The 21,941-nt window shown below is 48.3% G+C and overlaps 1 protein-coding gene across 1 annotated transcript in view; it reads left to right on the top strand.

Annotated features, from left to right (window-relative positions):
• The first annotated feature begins 15,093 nt into the window (after nt 1-15,093).
• The window catches only part of LOC131291242 (RYamide receptor), a 49,519-nt gene continuing 42,671 nt past the window's right edge, over nt 15,094-21,941 (top strand). Inside the window, exons 1-4 of the mRNA XM_058320426.1 lie at nt 15,094-15,142; nt 15,347-15,959; nt 16,054-16,167; nt 17,979-18,177. Coding sequence (XP_058176409.1) covers nt 15,094-15,142; nt 15,347-15,959; nt 16,054-16,167; nt 17,979-18,177 — 975 coding nt within the window. The remainder of the gene's footprint in view (nt 15,143-15,346; nt 15,960-16,053; nt 16,168-17,978; nt 18,178-21,941) is intronic.

The following is a 21,941-nucleotide window of genomic DNA, read 5'->3' as shown; positions in this document are numbered from 1 at the left end:
AATTAACGCCATCGTGCTTATCTTTCGTGCTTGGGAAATTCGATTAGCGCTGGCTGATTTACGATCGGTCGAGATTAAACGCAAACCCATTATGGCACCGGCCAGCAGCTTCGCACACCGATACGGAAAACACACAGCACGCAACTGCCAGGCAACTGCATCCATCGCTCGCAGGACGTCGTCCTGGCGCCGCGTGCTGCTGTCAGTTGAGCCGTTGGAAAACCTACCGCTGTTTGGCGGGTGGAAATGCTCGGACCGAACGACGGCAGTCGGCTATTTTCGGCTTCCGATCCGTTCGGGTCTGCCAGCGGACGAAAGGAACCAACGCGTCGGTGGACTTTGGAAGCGTTCAGTTTTCCTGCATCTTCCAGCCTGTGTGGACGTGCTTTTCCGAGCGAAGCGAGCCAAACGCTCTCGATCTTTTGTCTCGAGTTCAAGCCCCAAAAGAGTTGTGTCGCGTGTACAAGATTCAAGAAACAGCAAACCGTGACAGAGTTAGCAAACTCGCAGTGGAAGTGGAAGCCCGCGGTGGTGATCGTCGTTCAGCTTTTCCCTTCTTAATGCTCAATCGGAAAATTGATCTGCCTTGATCGGTTTCGCAAAACAGCAAAGTGTCTTAATGCGTTCGAGTGTTTTGCTTGACAAAGAGAAGAAAACAAAACAAGTAAAATCAAAACCCGAGACGAACATTTGCTTCCCAAGGAACCGTTCCGTTCGCAGATGAAACCGTGATCAGTCCAGCGCCTTCCGCGACAGGGTATACAATTGTAATGATCTTTCAACCAGCCTCTAGGGAAGTGTTGCATCCTTTCGCTTCCCCACAGCCCCCCCCCCCCCCCCCTTTCTAGTTCTTCTACATTCAACTTGCAAACAAACGCAAAGAAAAACTCTCAACTAGTTGTCTGCTTTGATTGGAAGAAAGTAACGCAAAGGTAGTTTGAAGGAAAAAGTAAGCAAAAAAAAAACAACTCGGGGAAAAAACAGCAAGGATGTAGCACTGCGGAGGATGGAAAGGAAAAGGGAAACGGAATCTTTCCCTTTCCCTTTCTTCACCGATCATCGCCGGTTTTCCACGATCAATCACATCAAAGACCCCACGAACGTTCGCAAAACGGGATGGAGGCGCCTGGTCCTTTAAGGCCTGCGTGTATGAGTGTGTCGGTGTGTGCATGTTTGTGTGTATCGTATAAAATTTAAATACCTTTTCTTTCTATTGCTCTTGACAGTAAAAGCCACAAGAGGCGTGTCTCACTGTGAGAAAGGAAAATATCCGTAAAAGTTGAAAAATTAAAAAATTTAAAACGACTCTTTTGTGCCTGTGCGTCAGCGTTTCAGTGTGCGGGTGTAAGTGTTTAGTGGTGAATGGTGGGTAAGGTGGTTTCTTTGCAAGTTCCAGCCGAGTGTCACGTGTTTCAGCCCCGGTTTCCGTAAGCTCAACGTACCGGTTCCGACGGAGTATTTGCCACCTTCAATCAACCGTTACGCGCATCTTGCCCAGCGTTTCCGGAAGTTTTCAAGTTTCCGGAAAATTCACCCCCGCCGGTGACGGACGACCATCAGCCAAAGTCTACAATCAGGCAGTGTTCGCTTTGCCTCGGCTCGGGTGACACGTGATCGCCATCAAAGCGGTAAGTGTGGTGCCGGATCTCGATCCTCTTTAAACATCCGATCCTCCGGAACCGTACGCTTCCGCTTTCCCCGTTCACGTCAATGCAGCCCTCGTTGAATCTCCTTCCTCCCAAATCCAGCGCGATCACATCGACGGAAAATTAATTACAACCAGCGGTCTTATCTTGTACCAAAAAGCAAACCAAGGTAAATTGCTAACAAATATGGTTTGGTAACAACGTTTTCCACCAGTAGCGCTTCCTACCCTCATCCTTGGTAAACAGTTGAACCATCATCCAATTTTTCTGTGATTGTTTAGGTTTTTCGTACGGTAAAAAGCAAAGAAAGGGAGGTAGAAAAAGTGTTTCCTCGCACCATTGCGAACGCTTTGCGCTTCACAAGGCCTCATCGGAACATCTGCGATCGCGTGTTTGGGTGAGGAATTTTTGATTTCGAAAAGGGAAACTCCGAGACACAAAAAAAACCAACCTTAAAACCGGGTGTTCTTTCAAGTTAAAGGATGAAGCAAAACAAAACAAAAAGGAAACCAGATCAAAAAGTTTGTAATCCCGCCGCGTTTCTTGTTTTGCTTGGTTTTATTTTTTCGTTTTCCTATTTCGGCCCCAACGCGAAAGCGAAGGGATGAAAATTTAAACATTCCGTGCGGACAAACGTGTCCTCGCGGGCCGTTTGATGTTTGGACGGACTGGCCGTGCGCATCGGTTAGTGCAGCGAGGAAAACAACAAACCGAGCAACATCTTGAAATGAAATAAAGTAACATCAACTAAATGAAAATGGCGTCCCCGCCGTGCCGAAATTCTGGGCGCAAACGGATAACATTTGTAACAATTTCTCTCCTTCTCCTAGTCCGGACATCTGCCAGCTGTATGTCGCGTTTAGGTCTTCCGATTTGGTGCAGAGATTGCCAACCTTTTTATATTAGTTGCACTGTAAAATCGGGAAATTAATATAAAACAAGTTAAATTTTACACTGTCGACACTGACGTTGACCCTTGCCAACCTATCGCCATTTGATAGAATCATTATTAGTTTATTCATTATAAGTTTATTTGATAGATTCATTTTTAAGATTCATGATTAGTTTATTATTAGATTAGAACGTAAAATCCCAACTAAAACCTATCAGACTAGTAATTGTTTTAAGGTTATCTAACGAGTTCATTGCGATTTTCTATCCCGAGAAAATCGCTACACAGTTTATCGCACTTTCCTTTTTGTTTATTACCGAGCCAAATATGTTTAAATATGTATTTCCTGCCTTCGTGTAAATCGTGAATTAGACGTTATGAAGATTAACAAACATGAAGCTGGATAACCAAATTGGCAACCATATCTCGTGATTGAGAGCATCTGCTTACAAAATGGAAATGAAGTGAAAAGAAAAAAATAGATCGGTGTAACTGATGGGCGCTAGTTTGAGGGAAGTTAATTTTTCTTCCAAGCGAAGTGGGGCATCATGCCCCATTTTTAAGCTGTCGGAAAGGGATGGCTTGGGGTTCGTTTCTCATATTTCCGCGAGTGCAATATTGGTTTTCCTTTCGTGGATGCCCTAGGTCGGCGCGTTGCGTTATCTTGGTGCGTGAATCGTCGCCAAAGGTTCTTGCCCCGGTTCCGCCATGAGTTGCCCGGCGGTGCGAGATTCTTTCTTCACCTCGCCTCGAAAGCGAAGGGCTAGTCTCGCGTGACGCAGCCCGAAAAAGCCGGTGCGAACGAAGTATGCGCCATTTATCATCTCGTACACACGCACGGGGGAAAGGCTTACTTTTCATGCTTTTCCCACTCGGCATACATGAACGAGCAATAATTCCCCCGGTGTTTGTGGAAGGGTGGAGGTAAACTTCGAAAACTATACACTAATGCTAAGACCGAACGAAGTAACGTATGCATAAAGCAGTGCGGGCTCATAATGCGAAATTTTCCTACGTACCAGTTGGTATTGGCGAACGGTGTGTGTGGGAGGGTGGAAATCGTTTCCGAATACGGGTGGCGACGGAAAGGGAACGGCGGAAAGTTTGCGAAATGAAAAGTAGAAACGCAAAAGAAAGCGTAAGCACAAATAAACAACATGCTCGAAGGACTAAGCTCACTAATCTTTTCGCCAAAAACCCGCTTCGGTTGCCCAATTTCCGCTGAAGCCTGTGCGTATTGCGGGCTGTGTTTGGCGCCTCCTTGGGGGCCCTTTTGGAGCACCGGTCCACCCGGGCGGTAACCGGGGTCTTGAAGTCGTTGATTACAATTTAGTGAAAACCGTATGCGCGCTATTTATGAGTTCCGGACGTTCCGCACCGGCTTTCTCACCGGCGGTTGTTGGTGGACGGGGGGTCGGGATCGAAGGCGCACAGATGGGTCCTCTCTCCGCGACCTTCCAGGAACGTCGGGCCTAAGCCGAGGCCGAACCGATCCTTCCTTTCGCACGTTTCGCCGAAATCTATTCTTGAGTTCGAAAGGAAAGCTAAAAAGGAAAACGTAAGCCATTAGAAAGTGTGTCTAAACTTCCTACCCTTTCAGTGACTTTTGCCTTCCAGAGGTCTACTTGAGTACCGGGAAAGATCCGACGAATGTGAAATCGGCTTTCCAATCATTGCCGCACGATTGGCTCCGCAAGGTGGCGATTTGCGCTCCCTCGAATCTCTGGAGGCTTTGAGACGCTGGAGCGAGGCTGGTTGGTTGACTTTTGGGACGATATTTATGGAGGAATACGGTATCCCTTGTTTTATAGAAATATAACTAGAAGATGTTAGATTGTTTGGTTACCGTAATATCTACCGTAAGAAGACTATTCAATGTCTAACCCTATTCGAATAGCTAAATATTCTATAGCCAGGTCGACTCCAAGACCAATATTACAAGAGGAGGGAGCATCTCCACATAGGTTCAATTGAGATTGACATCATCAGATCTTCATATATTTAATAGTTAGATTTTTTGTTGCAGAGCACATTCCAAATTACTCTGAGGGACGATGTTTATATGATTTAAATTACTCAAATGTTCAAGTGAGAGCAAAAACATTCTAACTTGCATTTAGAGTTAATCAATCATTCAAGCAAAAATGTTGTTGTGGATTCAATACTCAAACAACACAAAAAGTATGATCCAATAAGGCAACGGAAGCTTGACGATTCGAACTTCGGGCACGGAATGAACACTTCCAAAAGATGTTGAGTTGTTTTGCATGCTCAGACACAACGTACACAAACTCAAACAGACAACTGGAAACGATTTCAACCCTGAGCACAATGGCAACTCGCGGGAGAATTTTTTGGAATTTTTCTTTCCCGAAGAAGCGGAAGCAGATAAACAAATAAATTGACGTGTATACATGTATAAATATCTATGTTGGTGGTTTTGAAGGGTACCCCCTAATGAAACGTTACAATGCATGCTCCCCACCCAACTTCCTAGAGCTTCCGCCGCAACAATTTCGTTCTCCCTGCGTCAAGATAAACCGCTCGAGAGCGCAAAAAAGTAAAACGGTACGCAAACAACAACATTCCCGCAGACCGTTGGTCAAATCGGTAGGGTGGGTGTAGGCGGTCGTGGAGGGGAAGAAAGTAGCAACACACTGGTAGACGCGCCGCCAGCCAGCGTCATAAAGCATCGTTCGAGCAGGCGAAGATTTGCGCGCCGATTTTGCGGCCCGGAACCGATACCGATGTTTATTGCACCGTCGAATGGGACGTTAATGTCCTGGAGAAGGAAAGTTTTGAGTGATAAAAACACACACACGTACACGGCATACGCATACGCATAGGCAGATAAGACCCATCCACCCCTCGGATAAGGCAAGCGTAGGCAGATCGGGATCGGGAAAATAAATTATTCTTGTGTTTGTTGTGTTTTTTTTTATCTCCTCTATTCTGCCTTCTCATACACACTTCGCTCACCGCATCCTCGGCTCCCCGATGGAGCTGTTGCGGAATTTATATTAAGGTTTATTTTTCAACACAGCCGACAGCCGAAAATAGCTTTCACTTTCGTTTAGTTAAGGCCCCGGGGAAAGCTGGGCGAAAACAGGTCAGCGATTTTAATTAAAAAACTATCCAACTCCACACGTCGCCGAGGAAAGGATTGATTCTAGGAGTGGGTTTGATCTATCCTCACACACAACACACACGCACGCACGCATATGTGGCACGTCGGCTGGCGATGGAACCGATTTGTTTATGGCAGCCCGTGGGCTGCTTTTCTGCCAGGCTGGAACGCCCGGCCAGATGACAAATTGATGATGGCTGACGGTTGACGGCTTTGTTTATTGCTTCATTTCCTGCCAAAGCCGGTGGCTCCGTCTGCATAGGGACCGCAGCGAACCCTTCGTCATACACAACGAAACCCAGTAGAAACAAAAACGCAAACGTGCGCCATGGCGACGCAAACGATTAACGAAATTTTGACCGACGGTTCGCACTTTTACTGCCCGTCAAGGAGCAGGAAGATGCAGGGGGTAGGTAGCCCCGGCGGCCGGCAGTTAATTGTGCCGCCTTCGCACGCGATCTCGGAATGATACTCCCAGGGCGTATATTTGATTGGGATGCGCCAAGGGCACCAAATGTCACCCGAAAACCAGGGGAACCTCTGTTGGAGCGTACTGGATCATTACTTCTTGCCGGTAAAATTAGGTTTCCTTTGTTTTTGCACCGTAAGTGCCGATAAGTCATCACCATCCAACCATCATGTGGTCCACCCAGGCCATCAGTTGTTAAAGTTGTTTGCGACATTCGCACCGTACAAAACGATTCAACGTACAGAAGGGTGGTCAAAATACGTTGTGTAGTTGTTTTTTTTTATCGTAGCGATACATAAATCTTTCGTGAAATATCGGTGGGTTTAGGCTCCGGTACTTCTGTAGTTTAAACATTACCTAAAACATAATGAAAACTATTAATACAAAACATAAGCAGAACGGTTATGGTGCTAAACCATTTATCCATCCAGGTATTTGCTTCCATACAACTCCTTGGCCCATCAAGCTTTGTTTCGATTCGTTTAGATATTATTATTATCAGCGTTGGGTTCGTGGTTCCGGATTACTTTACTATCTATTTAATAATTGTTTTTAACAAAGCGTCCATCAACATTTGTCTTAAAGTTCAATTCCGTTAGCAAAGAGGCATCCAGGAGTACGTTAAGGCCAACAGATCGGAGTGAAGAGACTGTGCAGGGAAAACAGAAACTCGACGGGAAAAGTGATTAGATTAAAATAGGTACCATCCATAGTTGTGGTGAAGGTGTTCGGGCAGCCGGTGCAAGGCAAGGTGGAAGATTTATGAAACGCGCTCGTCCAACAATTTCCTCACCCAATACCCATTATGGTTCCGCTCACAAAGGATAATTTTCTTACTTGCCATTGCCAAGTGGCAGTCCCCCGTCGTTTAGTGGCGGTGTGCAAGGGTGAGGGAGAGGGGAGGGGAGATGGGAGTTATTTTCCTTGGCTATGCCAAAGTCTCTCGCCGTTTCGCAAACTCCCAGAAACGGGAGGGTATGTTCGGGAAATTCGGGGGTTTCGCCGTCAAAACCGTGGTGTGCGTCCGGGAACCGGCGAGACCAGATGGCCGTTTCCAGCGCCTCGAAACGATGCCCCAGCATGCTCCGCCATCCCCCCCCCCCCCCCCACTTCCGCCCTTCCCCCTGTGCCACTCGATCGGTGTTCCAAGTTGAAAGGAAGCTGTATTTCAATTTGATATGTTATGCTACACGCCATAACGCACCCGCTTGATCCTTGCCCAAGTGAACTGATCGTACTCCGTGTACTCAACTCCCCCTTCCTCTACTCCTTGTGTTATTGCATACGTTTTCCCAATCCAACCACCGGCTATCGTCCCCGGAGGGCGGGAACGAGCATACTGCTTATTTGTCTAAGAAAACATCCAGAGCGCTCTTCGTGAAAAATACAAAAAAAAAAGGTATACACACACACACACACCGGTTGGCTGAAGAAAATGAAAGTGACGGAAGACCACAACACCGGCAGGAAAAATGCGAAGAAGAAAAAAAACATTCCGACAGCAGCGGAAAAACTTACCAAAGGTAAACAACGCCGCATTTTCACAAAACTTTTCGATGTGTTTTTGCTTTTGCTTTTATGGCCCGTTTCGGTATTCCGATTTCGGTTCCTAGTGGGTTTCACACGCCCCTCCTTCCGGCCACGACCATCCGGGGCCGCTGGTAATTTAGTCGTTTCCACAATCGGCTCGCCGATAAACAAATGCTCGCTTCTGGAACGCTTACACGACCGAATAGGCCAAGATGACCTTTGGAGCACCAAGAATTAGTGGGGAAACAGATCACGACACAAGCATCTCTGTTGCACTATTTAACATCTAATTACCAGAGATTTTCTAATTATACATTTTGATTCCTTTGTTTACCGATTCATCGATGACATAAGAGGTTTTACGTTCAACTCGCAAGTATAAACGATTTGATTGGTGACGTATATCCGGTGGTGAGTTAATCACGAATAATTCGTTTCAGTTGGATAGCAAGAAAAATGATTTGTTATAATCTCCATGAAATATCACCAATGTAGGTATAATGTTGTTTTAAATAGGTATAATGTTCTAAGCTACCACCAATAATGTAAGGTAAAAAGCTAAAGTTTACCGGGCCAGCTAGTCACTTCAATCATTTTAACCTCTGTATAATTTTCATCCATTTCTCACTAACAACCGGATAGGTATATTATTAGCCGTTAGTTCAGTGCTAGATACAATTTTTATTTTATGTAGAATGTACTGACTATCCTCCAAAAAGTTTAGGTAAAATGTTTCCGTAATATTTTGAAGGTAGTTTAACAGTGTACGTCCGCATGAATAAGCTAAAAAATGAGTTGCAACACTAGATTGAAAGATGATTGCCGTTTTCGATCGTAGCAACGCATGATTTTCGTTGCTTAGCAACGCTGCAACTAGATGAGGAGAGATTTATAAGCGTCAATCAAAGTAACACTAGGCTTCGCAAAAGCATTGTAACGAAACAGTTCGTCGTGTTAGCAGCGTAGGGTGGTACGTATATTCGTGTAATAAAACTGAACTGATAACTTAGCCGATTCGATACAGTTCTTCAGGAAAGGATAAAGATGAATTTTATCTACAATAAGTTCGGAGTTTTGGTCGGTACCCGCGGGGATACGGATCTGGCCTGGATTGTGGGTGGCAGAAATGGTATGGTCCAGCTGCAAAACCTGGACGATAACCTCATCTGGCGGCCCGTACACTCGCTCCTCCCTGTGTACGGAAAGTCCAGTGACCTGGATCCCCCGACGTGGCAGAAGTCGTTCCGTCGCCAGGACGTCGTAATTTACCGCTACGAGCGAGTATCTGTGTGGCGCGGCCAATATCGCGGCGCCGAAGGTGTAGTGATCGCCATATCAATACGCGATGTCTACATCAAGTTGGATTACGCATCCGACTATGCGATTATCTGTACACCGCAGCACACTATCGGTCTCCCTCCTTTTGGGCCGGAAGGAGGACGCGTCGGACGTCGTCGTGAGCGGTTCATTTCGGCGGTCGCTTTGACGACCCATTACGAAGAGGACGACGAAGACGAGTAGCAACTGAAATATAGCTGAACGTTGCAGTGTAGTCAACCAATATATAGAATATAGTTAAACGGGACTGGCAAGTCCGTGGATATAAATGGCTTTTTCTTCTACGCGGAAAGTGACAATCAATCGGTTAGCGGAATATTGGGTAAGCACATTTGAGGACGAAGATTATCTATCCTTTACGGATTTTATCCATCACACCAACGCTGTCGCAATCATCTCTATGGGAAGATAGAAATAGTAATATTGTAGTATTATTGATTTACATTCGTTTTGGCTAAATGGTTTTACGAGCTTACAGCAATATTTACAAAGTGTAATTTAGTCGCCATTTGTTTGCCTCATTATTTTTCATTACGGGTGGTGTTGCCGTGTCCGCGAATCCGTGTGGAACTCGGGAATCGATGTATAGGAAAGAGACCCATAGCGAAACAAAAGAAAATTACATATTTAATTTCCTCAACCTAGCTGGAACCTGGAAACTAACCTACCATAATTATACCCTTGTTATTAACTCGCATTTGATTTCATACGCAAATTTGTCGATAAATGTAACGATCGGCTATTAATACCGGAGCGAGGTATTGAGGATTCACTTTGAGAATAACTTTTTGTTTTATCTGGAGCCACTTTATGGGCGCTTGGGTACATTTACTCCACGCTGGAGATACATAACTTATAATAGGTCAAACGCATGTTTAGCATGGTTTTCTGCTGATTATGATTTGACTTCCTGTTTCTAAAACGGGCAGTATCTGAATCGGTTTATCTACCTTATATTCTTGCTGTGATGATGGTGCGTTTGTGGATAGTGGAGGTTGACAATCAAATCAGGTGTATTAGAGAATACTTTTAGTGATGGTAAGGTTGTTTCTCGAACTTTTAGGATAGATGTTACTTCTAGCGTTTCCTTCAACAAGTCTAGACAATTAATCAAAATCAATACTTTTCATCGGTTGATAACAGCCAGGTACGAATCAGTTTTGTGACGATCAAATCATTACTTATGCAATTGTTTCTCTGAGTGGACTCGTTCGGGAAACCCCATTCAGCTTGATTAAGCTATTGGATACATTTCTGCTTATCGATACCGTCTTCGTCTTTAATCCGGCTCGTTGGTTCCGTTGTCGATGGGAACGGCCACAACGCATCAATCACACCGGGACTCAATTACTGTTGCATCAAACACTTAACCCCGGGGCGGAAGCGTCGAGTTAGAATTACGGACCGTCTATGCTGGGCGTCTCCTCTCGCTGTGCTTCCGGAAGCTGCGAGTCGTGCTCATCAGGATGCCGCTTGCGTAGGCAGTTCCGCTTTGCGGCCCAGAACTTTCACGCCGGCGATTGCTTTGACCTACATCGAATCCGTCGGGAATGGCCCCCGAGGCCCCGGTTGTATACGGTTTATCGGCTCAGAAAATGCGCATAATAATCTCCTTACGGCTCGCACGGCCGTTTGGCGAGGATGAAATTGTGTTCCGCTCGTTTTCTTCGGGAGACGGAGATACACACCAGGTCGGTCCTCTGATCCGCAAGGTCGCTATCGATCGCGCACGAAATCCTGCGGAGTGAAAAGAATGAAAGAAATAAGATCAGAATATATCATACTAACACGAACAAATGTGGATACAAATAGAGGGAAACATATGCAAGGAAGCTGTTAAAGTAAGTAGAAATGAGAACCCGCCATTTGCATTATTCAAAAACAATTTGAGTTCATTATTTTTATAATCAAAAACAACATGTCGTGAGCCGGTTGTTTTTGTTTATGTGGAAAATAGGCTCCATGGATCTCGCCTGAAATTCTGGGGACTTTGAAATGGAAAAAGGTAGTGTTTTAATGTAGAACGTTTTTATTTAGGGTATATTTAATTGTGTTGAAGGTCACAAAATCAAATCGCTGGAAAAGCAATGTTTGACAAACAAGTATGCAACGTGTCGATTAATGGGTTTTTGGAATGTATTTTTAGGATAATTGAAACGCGACCGGAAACCCTGCTACAGAAGCAGCTTGAGAAGGTGTGCATTTTCCGGCCCGTGGCGGTACTTTTCTCGAGCCCGGTGCACTTCAGGTGCTGCACACAAGCCGCCACAACATTTCCTTTTTCCGTCCTCCAACTGCAAAATTTCACACACACACACACACTCACGAATCTCGCAAACCGTCGCTGGATCGGGGCGCGAAAGAGGAAAACCACTTGGAACAATTCATCGGGGACACATCAAAGATCCATCGGGAAACGGTGAGGCGCTGCGGGACGGGAAATAATTTTCCCCAGCATCACGGTCGTATACCCGACACAATACCAACACTCTGTGTCGGTGTACGCGGCGCGTGTGTTTGGAGGATTTCGCCAGGAAGCAATCGAAGAAATGCTGATGTCGGATGGCGTTTATTTGTTCCCCCCCCCCCCCCCTTCCCTCCAGACCCCGCTCCCGGCACTTTTCGGTAGCTGCCACAAAACGTCCCCCTCTCCTTCGCCTCCGCCCGTGCTGGGAAGAAAGGGTGTGGATCCTTTGCCGAAAACGCTCAATCCGGCCGCGGGGGAGATTGTTTCGGCGGACGGGCTTCCTGTTGCGATGATGGCTGCCGATATTTAGCAAACCCTCATCATGATGCGTCCCCGGCAGATGAGGATACTTACGAGGAACGTTTAACTCATACACACACACACACACACGCGCTTACGTCAGACGCGTTTCCTTTTCCCGGAGTCGACTGTGTAAGCCTTTTGCGGAGGGAGAGAAAACGAACGGCGCAAACAAACACGAAGTGAAACCACGGCCGGCTGACGGAAGCTTGATAAATTGCTGACAAGCATTTGAATCTGGTCACCACCGGCTTCTCCCACCCTCTGCCATCCTCCCATCCGGAAGACGGGCAGGTCGGGCGGGTGGCAGAACATCCGGGGTTTTTTCGCAGAACCATCCAGGGAGGGGGGGAAGCTGCGAGAGTGGCTTCGTTAATCAACGCGCGTCAAGGAATCAAGGATGTCAGCCGTGCGGTGCGGTAAATAGGAAAACTAAATTAACAAACAAAAAAAACCGATACAGGCAACGGCAGGACGACTGCCGGCGATGGAAATGGAAAAACGGCATCGACGAGTGAACAAATCATCACCGCCCGGAACGCTTCCTTCCGGCAGCGCCCTCGCGTCCCTTGTTTGACACGTCCGACACGACAATGTGCGGTCGGTTTATTACGCGCAAAATTGCCAATTTGCCTCGAGAGGCTCGCCAGAATGCAGAATGTGTGCGAACTGCTGCGCACAAATTTCACTTTAAATGGTAAGATTACTAAAGAGAACTGATTCTACCGATTCCAGCCAGGTGAATCCGTTCTCTTGAATGCTCCCATTGGCCCGACAGTGGAGGATATACTCTCCTCACAACATGTCCTGAGCGGGAAAAAGCCTTACGGCCGATGGAAAACTCTTATTTTCACACCCGTACTTATCAAACAAATCAAGTTATAATAATTATTTTGTCTACCGATCTCGTAGGAACGAAATGCAGACGTTAATGGATCTAATACTAACAATTCTAGCACGCTTAATTGGACACTGGTGATTACCATATGTACTCTTGCGTTGTGTTTTTTTACCGGTGTAGACCGCACGAAAACCTGTTATAGTTTTTCACTCGTGTGGAAGTGCCGTATGGTAGAATATTTAGGACTACTCAACATGCCGTTACGCAAAACATTTGGCGCGATATCGTTTTAATACCGATAGTAAAACAAAACCGTAAAGCAAATCTAATCAAGGAGGGAATACAGGTGCACACAACGTCCGTGTTCGGACAGATGTGTGTGTGTGCGTGTGTGTGTGTGTGTGTCTAGCAGCAGTTTTAAAACCACCTGCGGCACGCTAGCCGGCCACCATTAGTAGTCCATTGGCGGTAAAACTCCGGCAATGGTAATGGATGGCGGGCGGGGGGTTCCGCCAGGGTTTGCGAGGGTCCATCTCTGCGTGGCGGCGCGTCGTTTTCCCCTCGCACGGTGGAGGTTTTATTGCAGGCTCTTGATTGAATGCGCGCCTCCCCGGTGCGAGCGGTTTGGCCTAATTTATCGCTGCATAAACAGGCAGCGCGCAATCGGTGGAATGTTTGGAATGAATGCTGTGGACTTTGCCGAACACCGGTTTAGAAGATCTATGGCACGGAAGGGCGCGAAAAATAAACAACGATCTCAAATAAACAACGGTCCAAGCCTGGCCGGAGAATTTCTCACGATCCAATCGCATCGAAACGTTTTATGATGGTTCTGACTGGTGAGACGCGAGGTAAAACCGGTGGAAAATGGAACGAGAACGTAAAGGATAGAAGGAACTCCTAGCAGGAGGTTTTCAGGTCCCTTGACAGGGAGTCGAACACCCAAAAGAGTGTATGAGTGAGTAAAAGAGTTGCTAGTCGCCATAGAGATTCGAATGCCAGGTAAAGATTCGAATCCCAATAGTGAGTAAAAGAGTTACTAAGATTCGAGTCTCAAATAGGATTCAACTCAATCACTCATTCTTACTCAGTGCGCACACATCACTACTTCAAACAGTAGGCTACTTAAGCACACCTAGTAGATCATATGTTGACTGCCATCACCCAACAATGTAGTCTATTTGTAAAAACAAGAACAAACACTTTAAGTACTACTTTTGGGACTTGCCAAAGAACTGGCTTAATGTGCTCGTGTGTGTTTGTGTGTGATACACTAAGAGTGTGGCGCCACAATCCCCAAAGAAACGGCGGGTTTTTCTGCGACATGCACGAAACACAAACAAAAGCCTCCTCCCGTGCGATGGCATTCATCTTCTGCCATTGACCCTCTTGCATGGTTTCCCCTTGCTCTCCCTCCTTGTGCTTCCTTGCTCCTTCCGGTGTGTGTGTTTGTATGTCGTGTCGCAAAAACGAGTATCCCCAAAACCGTCGGATGTGATCCCATGTCAGGAGGTTAATTATCTGCTAATAGCTATTTTCCTTTTCCTAGTGGCCTTTACGCCACCCGCATCCTTCCCCCCCGCTCCCCTCCCCCCATACCCCCCCCCATTGTCCTCACGTTAGTTCCGGGTGGTCGGCCCGGCACCTAGCCCGGATGTCTTCGGCGTCCGCCCGGTTTGTTATTTTTCGACCACCAATCTTTACTTTATTTTGTCCTTTCCGGTCCACTGTGGCATCGCATCACCACCCACTGCTACGCCACCAATTGTCGCCGTGGTCGCCGGATCCTTGATTAAATGGGGGTGGGGGTGCCGCAACCGCAACCATGCAAATCCGCCAGGACCCGGACCGCGGGCAGCGCAGTGGAAGCGAGGGCGGGCCATAAATAAATATTCGACCCGCCGGCCACTGGGAGCAAGCGGCGCAGGAGGCCCACCGGAACTAGGGCAGCGAGGTTGCTCGGGAGGTGCAACTGTTGATGACGATCTGGACGAATAGCGCCGGTAGCGATATTCCCGATAGAGCGTAGCCGCGAATCCGACAAACAATAAAATAGAAGGAAGATAATAGCCAACCCCGAGGCGTAGTGCGTGTTAGATTGTGTGCTACCGTGTGTGTGTGCGTGGGTGAATGTATGTGTGTGTGTGCGTGTTTGGCGTGACCTCGATACGCAGTGCGTCGAAACTCGTTCGGCAGACGATCTGCTCCCACGAAGCGCAGATCGTTGGAAGTTCATACAAAGTCGCTGTTGAGTCTCTTTGAGCGGCCTCCGTTGAGGTGATAAACAGTAGGCCTGGTGAGCCCTCCCCGACGTACCCAGACTTGAGTCGTCAGGTTCCAGGAAAAAAGCCAAAAGCCATCGCGGCAATTGGAAGCGGCACCGCGCGGACAGTCGGACCGGATCCCTCTTCTTCTCCCAGCGGACGGTAACAGACAGGTGGCTACTCTGGATTTGCCGTGGTCAGCGCCCTTCCCGTTCCAGCATGACCTCACATGTCCTGCAGTATGCGGACTACTTCAACCGGACACTCCGTATCAACCCTACGGCCCTTGGGGTGATAGTAGGCAGCGCCAGCGCGCTCGGCTCGAGCGTCAGCAGCAGCGTCAGCAGGAGCAACAGCAGCAGCAGCAGCAGCAGCAGCAGCAGCAGCAGCAACAGGAGCAGCCTCCTCCTGGCGACCAGCAGCAGCAGCAGCAGCGTCAGCGCCAGCAGCCTCCTGCCGAGCAGCAGCAGCAGCAGCAGCAGCAGCAGCCTGCTGGCGGGAAACGGCAGCACCCTCGGGCCGGCCGGCGAGCTGTTCGGCGAGGTGTACGCACCAAACTACCCGTACGTCTCCTCTACCGAAGAGCAGAACTACATCGATCAGCTTACCGAAAGTTTGCGCAACCAAACCGGCGCCGGCGGCAATCGCTCGTACGGCGGCTACGGCGGCTACGGCGACTACGGGCTCGAGCCGGGGCCCGCGCCCGAGTGCAGCAACGCGTACTCCGCCGGCCTGTACTTCCAGATAACCAGCTACTTCCTGTACATCACGATCTTCGTGATAGCGGTGATCGGCAACTCGATCGTCCTGTTCATCGTCCAGTCGAACCCGCGTATGCGTACGGTGACGAACTTCTTTATTACGAACCTGGCGGTTGGCGACCTTATGATGACGCTCTTCTGCGTCCCGTTCACGTTTATCTCGCTGTTTATCCTCCAGTACTGGCCGTTTGGCCTGGCGATGTGCCGCCTGGTGAACTACACCCAGGCGGTTTCGGTGCTGGTGAGCGCCTACACTTTGGTAGCGATTAGTGGCGATCGCTACATCGCCATCATGTGGCCGCTTCGACCGCGCATCACCAAGACGTAAGTGCGGGCCCTTGCGCCCTTTCGCATCCAACTGCACCCAACACTAACCTAGCTTCCGTTTCTTCTCCTCTTTCATCTCACGTTGCTGCAGCTGCTCCAAGTGTTTGATTGGCATCGTTTGGATCATAGCGCTGATAACGGCTGTCCCCATCGCCATCTTTTCCACGCTCAACTTTCCCACCAAATGGCATGAACACTGCAACGTGTAAGTATTGCAATAGGGGCGAAATCCACGCCTTACCCAGCTGGGACCTCTCTGTGACTCATCCTTAATTCGCTCCAGAGGACGCTGGGACCTCTCTGTGCGTCATCTTAAATTGGCTAGAACTAGGTATGCTAGGAAAGTCCTACCTAGTGTTGAAGCAACTCGAAACCTTCGGTTACCCTCCATCCCCCACCCAGTAATGGTGTGTGCGTAAAGAAAATAGGATACCGCTAGTTTGTGAATCACTCTCCTCGGCACAGCTAACGACCGATTCCATGTTAAATTAAAAGTCAAGCCAATCCCACCCCCCTCCCCCTCGTAGTTTATAGTTTCGAATAGTTTGTAGTTCGAACGAATTCGTCTACCTGCCTGGCCTGGTGTCTCATCCAGCAGTTGACAGCGAGTTGCCGCTCAACGTCCTGCTGTGTGTTTGCAAAAACCACCGCTTCGAAAGTTACGTCACTCACTCGCTCCTCCCTCGTCGGCCGGCGTTTTGCGGCCGGCAGATACCATTTGATAACAGATCATGGTTTATAACCGAAGCATGAAATTAGATTCCAACCCCCCCCCCCCCTCCCCTCTCCTTGCCTCTGGCCAGGAAGGAAGGAAGGACTCACCACCACCAGAGTGGCAACGTCACATTTCAACAGGATTTAACCCCCCGCCCCCACCACACACACACACACACTCACTGTAGAATGCGGTACACTTTTCCAGTGACAGGACAAGGCAGGAGAAAAAATAAATCAACACGAACACCATTTTCCACATCGGAACATCAACCAACCCATCGGCTGTATATTTGATTCCTCCAAATGTTCTACACAACACTACGTGCCCGGTGGTGGAGGAGGAGTACCGGGGGATGGGGGTTATCAGCGAGTGTTGTGGTTTTGTGTAGCACACTAGACATGCCGACTTTTGCCGAGGTCCAACACAAATAACATGCCAATTAGTGGCAGTGGTCGTGCAATAACTTCATAATTGCTCGAGCGCTCCTGTCGGGAAGTCGAGAGCATCCTCCAAATCTCCTCATACTCTTCACACACACACTCACCACACCCCCTGCGCTCCCTCCTGCTGGGGAGTAAATTATTTTACTAGCTGCCCAAAACACGGCATGGTGTTTCGAAAATTAATAAGGCTTTCCGTCAGCCGTCCATCAGACATCAGGAGAGCGGTGTTGTGTGTTTTGTTTTGGTACCGGGGGGAGGGGGGTTGGTTGGAGGAAGGTGGCTGGCTGGTTGTAAATCAAACTGCGGAGGATCAGCCGTATCGTAGATCGCTCGCTTGACGCTGTGTGTTGGTAAGCTGGAGCGTCAATGCCGGCCTCGGCTCGCGCGCGAAACACGACGAACCGTCGGGCCTCTGGGGTAATTACATCCGAGCTTTTCCATAAGGGCGATTGACACCAGCGGCAACATTAGAATTACATTAGGATTAGGCGCACCCGGGGAACGCCGGGGCTTGTTTCCTTCACCTAGCGGGCGGATCGTTAGCCCTTTTCCGACGAGTGCGCGCGCGGGCTTTGCGGCTTCGTGACGCCGGCTCGAGCGTTCCGTGCACGTCACCCAGCGCGGTCCCATAGGAGTGGGGGCGTTGCGGTAAACAGTGTGTTTGATATTCAGGCCCCACGGTTCCGCACGATAATGGTCGTTGGCTGGGCCGCAGCAGCAGCAGGCTTTTCCCATTTTCCACCGGTCGCGGGTGTTTCGAAAAACATAGAAGAACAAAAATACAAACAACGAACGAAACTCTCATCGGTTCACCCCCCCCTCTGTTTTTCACCCCCTTTTTCCCAACACACGCAGGCCGATCTGCATGGAGGCGTGGCCGTCGGCGGAGCAGGACAGGTACTACACCGTGGCCCTGCTGACCACCCAGTTCATCATTCCGCTGGTCGTGCTGATTTTCACCTACACGCGCATCGCCATTGTCGTGTGGGGCAAGCGGCCGCCCGGCGAGGCGGAAAACTCGCGCGACCAGCGGATGGCCAAGTCGAAGCGCAAGGTAAGTGCCCCCCCGCCCCTCTCCCACTTACACTATGTGCCATAACCTCACAAACCGGACTGACCGTGTGACCTGAACGAGTGACGAGAACCGCATTTCCATCCAGAGCCAGATTTAAGCTTTCCACCACCCATGGACAGCTGCATTTTCTCTTCCGTCAAAAGTCTACTGATCAAACCAAGGATTTGGTCCATACCTTGTTAGTCTTTGACACCGACTCGACAAACGAAGGACATTGTACGGTATGAAACCCGTTGTGACCAACAGTCTGATCGACCGCGTGCGCATTGGAAAAAACGAGTGAAAGTGCTGCAAAACAAAATGCAAACGGAAAATTGCTTCATGCGAAGACAATTCGTTTAGTAAGTTTTATTTAATCAAATGCTGTTTTTGAAAGGTAAGTACCCGGTGTAGGGATATATAAAGAGAGACGGGGCGCCTCCATTTGGGATTTTATCAAATATGGATTTGTGTGTATTTTGCAGGTATTTTTTAAATCCTGCAGAACGTTTTCTTAAAGGTTAACCTGTATATTTAGATAGATTATCCTTCACTGAAATCAAAACACATTTGCAGCACAACGAAAAACACTATTTATCATTATTTAGGCTAAAGCCTTGTCAACTACTTCTTTTCCCTTTCGGTGGTAAATCCATGCAATCAAACGTCAACCCCCCCCCCCCCCCCCCCCGGCCCACCCCCGCCAGCCCGTCTGTGCGCGTCCGAACAAAAGATAAGCGAGCGGGATAAATTCAGTTACCTCAAGCACTGAAAGTTCCGCTGTCTCTGCTTCTCTTTCTCCCCTCCCCTCCCCCACCCCCTACCCCCTTCCGGGGGCTCTGTCCCTTCATCATCCGGTTCAACCCCGCGGCTTTTAAAGCACTGGCAGTGAATCCCAATCACTAGATTGTGGAAGCAAATCCTTTAATTAATTTTATCACCCCCCACCAGCAAAGCTGAGTGCGTGTGTGTGTGTGTATGTGGGTATGGTTTTTTTTGCTCTATTTGCTACTTTGTGCTCCGGGCCGTCCTTCGTCTTCGAGGCTCTCGGGCTTAATCCACTCCACTCAGCGCGCGCCTGATGGTTCCAATCAGGGCGTTTTTCTTCCGCGAATGCGAAGGGGGGGAGGGTGGGGGGGGGGGGGGAAACACAACGAAGGGAAAATGATTGCCGAAGGTCGATTGCCGAAAGGAGATTAAAGGCAATTTCCATCAAATTGCCCATTAGCAAGCGATGCCTCCCCCCCCCCCCCGCCACATCCCCCGGTTGCCGTTTTGTCCCCGTTTTTTTCCTCCAGTTTAGCTCGTTCCTTTTCGCGAGTTTCCTCGAAGGAAACGCGGCAGAAGAATAGTCTCGCGCGCTCGGTGAGAGATTTTAGATTCTGACAATCGGTGTGAGACGGTGATGGGTAATTTAATCATACTTTCAAAACGGCATGCCGGCGTTGTTTCGTCGAATTTGGGCGCCCCGGAAAAAAAAGGATGGCTACCCCCAGGATGGGGCGACGGGTGAGGGGGGAGGGGGCTGGAGGGACGGTAGCGTGGGGTACCGGTTTGCTTCGATGGTTCTTGAAAATGTTTTGAATGCCGGAACCACCACCTAGCACACCACCCACCCTAACCCACCACCCCCCTCCCACAAAGGAAGGAGCGACTCCCCGCAGCTCCGAGCGACGGAAAGGAAAACAAATAAACTCCAACCGTCTGCACACACACATGCTGGTCACTCCCACGCACTCCGAGCATGCAACCTTCACGTTGAGGCAGCAGCCGCCGGAAAAACCGAAGAAAATTTCATGCCTAGTTATTGTTTATCTTGCGGTGGAAATGTAAACTATAACGCACTTCACGGTGAGTTCCTTCGAGCTCACGGAAGGGGCATGAGGCGGGGCTGGGGGGGTGTGTTTCGACCTGCAGATGATGATGGTGATGATGGTGATGCTGCGGTACTCCCCGATCTGTGACACAGCGCGGCTATTTCGGGCGTGTTATGTGTGGTAGTGTTTTTCCTTTTCCGTTTCCCCTTTCCCGGTCCCCAATCAAAGTGGGTCAACTTGGTGGCCCCCTCTTTTTTTTACGGCTCGTGTTCGGTCCATTAAAAAGATTGAAGCATAAAACAGTCTATATACAGCGGCATCGAGGCCGACGGGCGCGCGGTAAAGACTGACTTTAATGTATACACTCGAAATCAAAACCCAAACAAGACAAAAAAAAAAAGGTAGGAAAAATGTAGAACCATTTGTGCACGAGACGATATGGGGAAAAGGGGAACAAAACATGATAGCGACGTTGGCATTGAACAGCACAGAACGGCACATCAAACGCGGAAAATAGGTGCAGCAAAACAAAGAGAAGAAAACAAACACGAAAATGTTCGGAGCATCAGCAGTTACATCGAGAGTGAGCCACTCGGGGGTGTCATTGCCAACTCGGTTGTCAACTAGCTCGACAGGAGCAAGGGCAAGAGTCGTCTACTTACACGTTTTTCGCCGGCAATCCACTGCGCTTCGGGGTTAGGTTCGTTTTTCGCCTTCGGTCCAAAAGCCAAGGCTGAGCCCTCTGGCAGATCCTCTCGATGCTGTGTCACGGGTGAGGGCCAAACCCTAGGATTTTGCTTCGAAATCTTTCAGTCATTCATCTTCGTTAGCTGCGCACGCTATTAGGTGATGCCAAGCTCAATGATATCCTTTTAGGTGTGTGTGAGAGAGAGAGAGAGCGAGAGCCAGCGTCGGCAGAGTCTTGTTCGAACCATCGTTCCATCCACCCCTCCTCCGAGGGCACATACTTGGAAAGTCCTATATTTTAATTGATGTCATGCGGGTTACGCCTACAGAAAGAGAGAAAGAGAGAGAGAGAGAGAGAGAGTGGGTGTGGGGGTTAAGAGAATAAATTAATTCAACCGTATGAGAGTTTACCCCTCAAACAGTGATAAGATATCAGTAATACTTAACTTTCACTTTGTTTTCCCCGTTTCCGCAAGCTGCTCGGGAAAAGCTTTAAAGGTTCGAAAAGTGGTACTTTAAAGTTATTTTAATCCCACAACTAGAGCCCGTTCCGTGCTGCGGGAAATTTTTCTCTTTCCAGTTTCCATCGACATGCCGCTCCGATGACGAGAATGCCATTTATCCGCTTACCACGGCAAACGCGTGCTGAGAAGTGGAAAGCTTTAGGTTTTTCCCGTGCGCCCAAACAATGTGGATCATGGTTTTTGTGCTATTTTAATGTTTGCGGGAAAGTTTTGGAATCTGCTGTGTATGCTTGTACGTGGTAGTACTATTTTTAAAATATTTAACGCTTACCGTACGGTGAAGCGAAAATGGGTTATTTACTTTTCGAAAGTGGTATCTCACTGAAGAAAACCTACCGATAGAGATATGTTGGACTTATCAATAATATTTGTACAACCGACAAAGCCCGGGATAAGGCTCAATAGCAGGGAGGAAATGCCCTGCTACTCTGTGTAAATGACATTTTTACAAATGACAAAAGTCCCATACTTCGATGCTCCAGCTCTCTCTCTCTCTATGCTAAGCAGCTGTGTAATTATGTTGAAGGTATTCTTACCGAAGGGATTAGAAAGCGATTTGTAAAGCATGAAAGCATTGGAAAAGCTTACCGTCAACAAATCAGAGGATCAGATTTTCTCAACGTTGTCATGTATTAGCAAAAGGCTAGTACGACTTCTTCCGGTAAAGAATGTATTAATATTTATTCATCGTACTTAGGAAACGAATGAATGGGACAGTGTTAAACATACAAAAAAA

Source organism: Anopheles ziemanni, chromosome X (assembly GCF_943734765.1).
Source record: "Anopheles ziemanni chromosome X, idAnoZiCoDA_A2_x.2, whole genome shotgun sequence".
In the NCBI taxonomy this organism is placed as follows: domain Eukaryota; kingdom Metazoa; phylum Arthropoda; class Insecta; order Diptera; family Culicidae; genus Anopheles; species Anopheles ziemanni.
The sequence above is the reverse complement of the archived record's forward strand: the minus strand, read 5'-3'. Positions and strand labels throughout refer to the sequence as shown.